Source organism: Helianthus annuus, chromosome 11 (assembly GCF_002127325.2).
Source record: "Helianthus annuus cultivar XRQ/B chromosome 11, HanXRQr2.0-SUNRISE, whole genome shotgun sequence".
In the NCBI taxonomy this organism is placed as follows: Eukaryota; Viridiplantae; Streptophyta; class Magnoliopsida; order Asterales; family Asteraceae; genus Helianthus; species Helianthus annuus.
The window spans coordinates 135,224,888-135,230,366 of NC_035443.2; the positions used below are offsets into that span (position 1 = coordinate 135,224,888).

At 35.4% G+C, this 5,479-nt stretch overlaps 1 protein-coding gene across 1 annotated transcript; it reads left to right on the forward strand.

Annotated features, from left to right (window-relative positions):
* The first annotated feature begins 1,078 nt into the window (after window positions 1-1,078).
* Window positions 1,079-3,288, forward strand: LOC110883042 (protein LURP-one-related 15). The gene is made up of 3 exons (XM_022130908.2): window positions 1,079-1,291; window positions 2,629-2,856; window positions 2,983-3,288. The coding sequence occupies exons 1-3, from the start codon at window positions 1,079-1,081 to the stop codon at window positions 3,286-3,288; spliced, it is 747 nt and encodes a 248-aa protein (XP_021986600.1).
* The last annotated feature ends 2,191 nt before the right edge of the window (window positions 3,289-5,479 follow it).

Consider the following 5,479-nt stretch of genomic DNA (forward strand, 5'->3'; position numbering starts at 1 on the left):
AACTGAAAACCGATTGTTTAATAAAATAGACTAACCCATGCACACCACAACGAAATGAACTAACTCATGACTTCGCTTCTGACTAGGGATGCAAACGAACCGAGAAGCTCGTGAGCGGCTCGGGATCGGATTGAGAAAAAGCTCTTAAAGAGTCGAGCCTTATTGAGTCCGAGACGAGCTTGATCCTAAAACAAAGCTCATTTTTTATCGAACCCGAGCTCGAGCCTGGCATATGAAGCTCGTCAGGCTCGTCCAACCTTATCACGTCTTAGTGTAACATTAGTTTTTGTTAATATTTAATAACATTTACCTCTCATATTAAGTTGTCTATTAAATGAGCTTAGCCGAACTTATTTAAAGTTGTTTAGGAGCCAAGCCCGAACCTAAAAATAAGTTTGATTAGTTAATGATCCTGAGCCCAAGCTTCACTTATCGAGCTCGCGAGCCTAAACGAGTATATTATTTATATGATTTTTATTTAATATATTAATTAATAGATAATAAACGAACCGAACCCAAAGTGAGCTCGAGCTTTAGAAACTACCGACGAGCTGGCCCGAGCTTTAAAAACAAAGCTCGAACCGAGCCGAGCTCTCATAAGTTAATTGAGGCTCGTTTGCACCCCCACTTATGACATATATATCCACCATAATAATACTACAATAAATATTATTTGAATACGAACACTACCAAAAACGAGTACCACAATGTAAAGTGGTGCCCCGACCGCATCACACGGGTACCCGCTAGTTTGATTAATAAACTTAGAGATCTGACGTGAAGATTTAGAGTTTTTAAAAGTAAGCAAATTTTCGAAATAAATATATATATATTTTAGTTAAGTTACATGTATGATAGTAAATATTCTATTGCGAACAATGATGTAAATAATAGCACACTATTAAAATCACATTGGCAATTTCAGATGTATTCATTCATATAAAAAAGAAATACGAAGAGAAGAAAACGCTCCACCAGTGCTAATGAACATGCATAATTGCAGCAGTGTCCACGCGGGTGCATCATCTTCCATGCCCTGGGTTCATGCTCCACCATCGTTTTCATAAGAACATCAACGATGATGGTGGTGGACCCAAGATTCTTTTCATCTTACAAGGTGGATCTAGCGATTGTCCGAAACTCGTTAGCAGTTGCGGATGGCAATCTCAGCTGTGTCCTGGATGTCAATGGGAATGTGATCTTCATAATTAAGGACAAAAACTTTAGCCTTCATGATCGACATATCTTGCTTGATGCATCAGAAATTCCTATCTTAACATTCCAGAAGAAGGTTAATTTGATTATTGATGTTATTTCTGGTATTTTTATATGCCTTGTTATGAATCTTGTATTTTGATATATAAAGTAAAATGAACGAGGGTTTCATAAAAGCAAAATATCAATTTGGAGACGTTTTTATTTCAACAGAAAACATGAAATATATCATCTTTGATGACATTACTAATACTTCTGAATAGATTGTAAAGATAACCACATCTAAAGAAGGCAATTGGTGATCAAGATTCTAGTTTCACATCAACACATGGTCGGCTCTACCGTTAGGGGGGACGGGGCGCCCCGTGGTGAGGATGTGGCAACGCATTGAACAACGTTATACACCACCACCACTCCCTCATATCACGCGTGGAAAAGTTTAAGTGTGCTCGTGATTACGCGTGGAGATTTGATGCAGTTTAGTTGTTTTGTTTTTTTTTTTTAATGATTTTGATAGTGTGTCGTGAGAGATGGGCATTTCCACTAAAATCCATCACTAGTGATGGAATAAAACTCGTTGACATGACAGAACTTGATTAGATGTTGTGAGTGATGGAAATCCATCACTAGTGTAGGGCCCCTACCCCTTATAGGGAGCTAAGCGGATTCTAAAATCGCTGCTTTTTTTCGTAAAAAGAATAATATTTTTTACTTACGATCCTAATATGTGGCACCTTCTAAGGACTGGATTTTACAGGGTATTGTGTTTGTTTGTTATATCTTAATACATGGGATTATGATGACACATATTTTGTATACAATTTCTAAAAAACGCACAATCACACATATTAGAGTGAGTTTATCTTAGTTGAAAAATAAACCTTTAAACCAACTTTTTTGCTTTGTTTGCAAAAAATAAGAATTGAACGAAGTTAAACCTTAAATCATCATCATACTCAGTAAATCTCACCAATAGCAAAGCAAATGTAGGGTCTAAGGATGGTAAAATGTAGACAGCCTTACCTCTACTCCGTAGAAATAGAGAAACTGCTTCCATTGAGACCCCCGGCTCTCTTAAATGATCTATTCATATCAAATTTATGATAAGAAAAAAAAAGCACAAATGATCTAGAGTTGAAGGAGTTGTGACCCTAAATCGGACAGAAAAGTCTAGAGATTAAGAGTTGAAAGATTTGTGACCGGAGAAGATGTATAGAATGCGAATCAAACATTGTCAAGCCCTTAAAATTTTGGGCACAATAGATTTGGGGCCTCTAAGATTCACCTTGTTTTCTTCATAACATTTTATGTCCGTTTCTTATATGATATCAAATTTCATCTCACACAATATAATCTAGCTTATTTATGACGGAAATCCGGAAAGGTTGATATTGATAGTGTATATTTGTGTAGCACCGGAGCATACATAGAAGGTGGCAAGCTTTCAGAAGTGATAGCACAAGTGCAAAAGATTTGATTTTTAGTACCAAAAAGAGGTCCGTGATTCAACGAGTTACTGAACTCAGTGTGTTCCTATCAGACAACAAAGAGGAAGTTGTTAGTGATTATAAGGTTGCCGGAGACTGGAAGAAAAGATCCTGCACGGTTTACTCATATGATGGATCTACAATCCTTGCCCAGGTAACATAATCTAGACATACCAAACTACTTGGAACTAATAATGAGATCAATAGATTTGTGAATATGGTTTGTTCAATCTAGCCATTGAGATATTAATAATTCTTGGTTAGGTGTGATAATATGCAGATGCATGATAATATTGACCCGTGCATTGAGGCTGATAAAGACACATATGGGATATCAGTGTCTCCAAATGTTGATTACGCGCTGGTTGTTGCTCTCATGGTAATTCTTTATGAGGTTAACAAGGATCGTAAGAAAAAGAAAATCAAGGGAAAGATGAAGGGCAGTGGTCGTAATAGGGAGATCAAAGATGATAATGATGATAGTGATGGTGAGAAGGAGGAAGAAGACGAGGACGGGGATGAAGATGAAGATGAAGAAGAAGAAGAAGATGAGGAAGATGAGGAGGAGGATGACAATACAGATTGATCTTAGTTTTTCTATTTTTATTTTATGTATAAAATGTAAGTGTTTATTGTTGGTAATCAAAGATATGATTCACAAGTTATAAATGAAGAACTGAGAGAACAACTGATAAACTTGCTTGCAATATATGAATCGTTCCTGTTATTGAATATATACATCGGCGTATGTATATATGATCACAGGGATCGAGACGCCGATTCATCAAATCGTCGCATCCCTTAACCTAATACAATTTCTAACTTTCTAACTTTACATAATGACACCTTCACTAATAACAAATACATAACTAACTAAATATGCTTTCAAACAGTGACATCAAGAGATATTTAGTTTAAACCTTCAACACTCCCCCTAAAACTAAATATAGTATAAGTGAGGTCTTCAACTTTCTTGACTTTCTTATACAATATCGCTCGTTGGTCATCCCACACAAGATGAGCCTCTAGTTCCTTTTCTTTCTCATTACCTTTCCACTTGTTGCAACTGTATGCAAGATGACCGAATTCACCACATTCATAGCACTTGAACTCACCATTATCATAGTTTCCTTGATTCGTACTTCTTCCTCTTAAAAACATGTACAACATCCTTTACCTTGGCGTGGTTACCACGTCCTTTTCCATGATGTCGGTTTTCTAATTACTTGCACTTGCTATTAAGAGCCTTCCATGATCGTTGTAACAACCGCCAAAACGGATCTCCGAAACCCGACACATGTATGGCAAAACGAGATTTTTCGGAAAAAAGGGAAATTTTATAGTTTTCAATATTTTGATATTTTATAATTTAACTATCGTCAAACATCGCGTTTGATTAAAACTGTACTAAAAACGTTAGATTTATAAAAACTAACAGTTAAGTTATTTTTCAAAGGGAAACTAACTGGGTTAGGTAATAAGGTTAAATCAAGTGATAAGGTGAAGGGCTAAAATGATCAAAGTGTTTAAGTTAATAAAGGTTTATAGTTAGTGTTATATAAGGTGAAGTTAACCTGGTTAGTTTATTAGGTTAACCAAGTTAGTAAAACATTGAATAGTCAAGGGGCAAAATGTAGAATTTAGAAACATACAATAAGAGGGGGGGGGGGGGGGTTGAATAAAAACCGGTGACAACGGATTTCGAACCCGAGTCCCGTGATAACAAAAAATACCACGACACTGAACCACACTTTCTTTTGTGATACAAACCCAACCCGCTTTATATTAATAAACAACCTGAACCCATGTTTTTTTTTTTTTTTGGGTAAACCTGAACCCATGTTTGAAAGTTATTACATAAAAAAAAGAAAGGAAACACGGGGGACGAGACTCGGACCCAGATCCCCGCTTTCAACACTAACACAGTATACTAGTTGAGCTACGCCACAACGGTGATGGAACAAAGTCCGCTTTTCTTTTAAACAAACCCATAATGCGACCCGACACATTTACACCAAAAAATGAAACGGTTTAACTACCTAAATGTCTCTAATGACTCGTAATGAAGGAGATTAATTTTTTACGCAACATAATCGTTCAGAAAACATCATAAAACGATTTGATTAACTTCTATCATAATCACCATGAATGCTCTTCAAGAACACAATTGGGGTTTTCACAAATACGTCGAATTAGGAAACGAAACCAATATCATTAGATTCGTATCATCATTCCAAGTAAAAGCCCACTGAAAGTTATGTGTCTCATCAATCCTACATTGTGAATTTGATAAAAAAAGATTCTAGGGCTCCAAACATTAATCGGTGATTTCTCCTTCAATTCTTAATATTTTCAGGTGATTCTTATGCATGTCTTGCTTTTTTATGCTCTAGAAAACCTTACTGAACATTTTCTGGGATAGAAGGGTAAATGAATTCAACTATAATTATAGTTGAAATTAGGGTTCTTCGTACATAGAATTTGGGGCACTTGATGCTTAGACCTGTGTTTTGGTGAAACTGAATGTAGAATACTGTTATATATCGTGTTAGTATATTTTATATACTTTTTGGGAATTTTATATATCATTTGGATTTCTTGTGAATTATACATGTTTTAATCATTTAGAAAATCAATTAAAAATACATAATGATAACCAATAAATTCCGTAAATACTTTTATTGGTTAGAATAGATTATATAAATGTTACAGAATTTTATAATTTTGTTCTCTAACTTTTAGGAAACTTTGAATTTAGTATGGATTTATTATGATTT

Excerpts from the sequence above, each read along its gene's own strand:
- LOC110883042 (XM_022130908.2), top strand. The coding sequence starts at position 1,079 with ATGATGGTGGTGGACCCAAGATTCTTTTCATCTTACAAGGTGGATCTA. Across the intron at positions 1,292-2,628 it reads TCTTAACATTCCAGAAGAAG|CACCGGAGCATACATAGAAG; the intron begins GTTAATTTGATT and ends ATATTTGTGTAG. Across the intron at positions 2,857-2,982 it reads GATCTACAATCCTTGCCCAG|ATGCATGATAATATTGACCC; the intron begins GTAACATAATCT and ends GATAATATGCAG.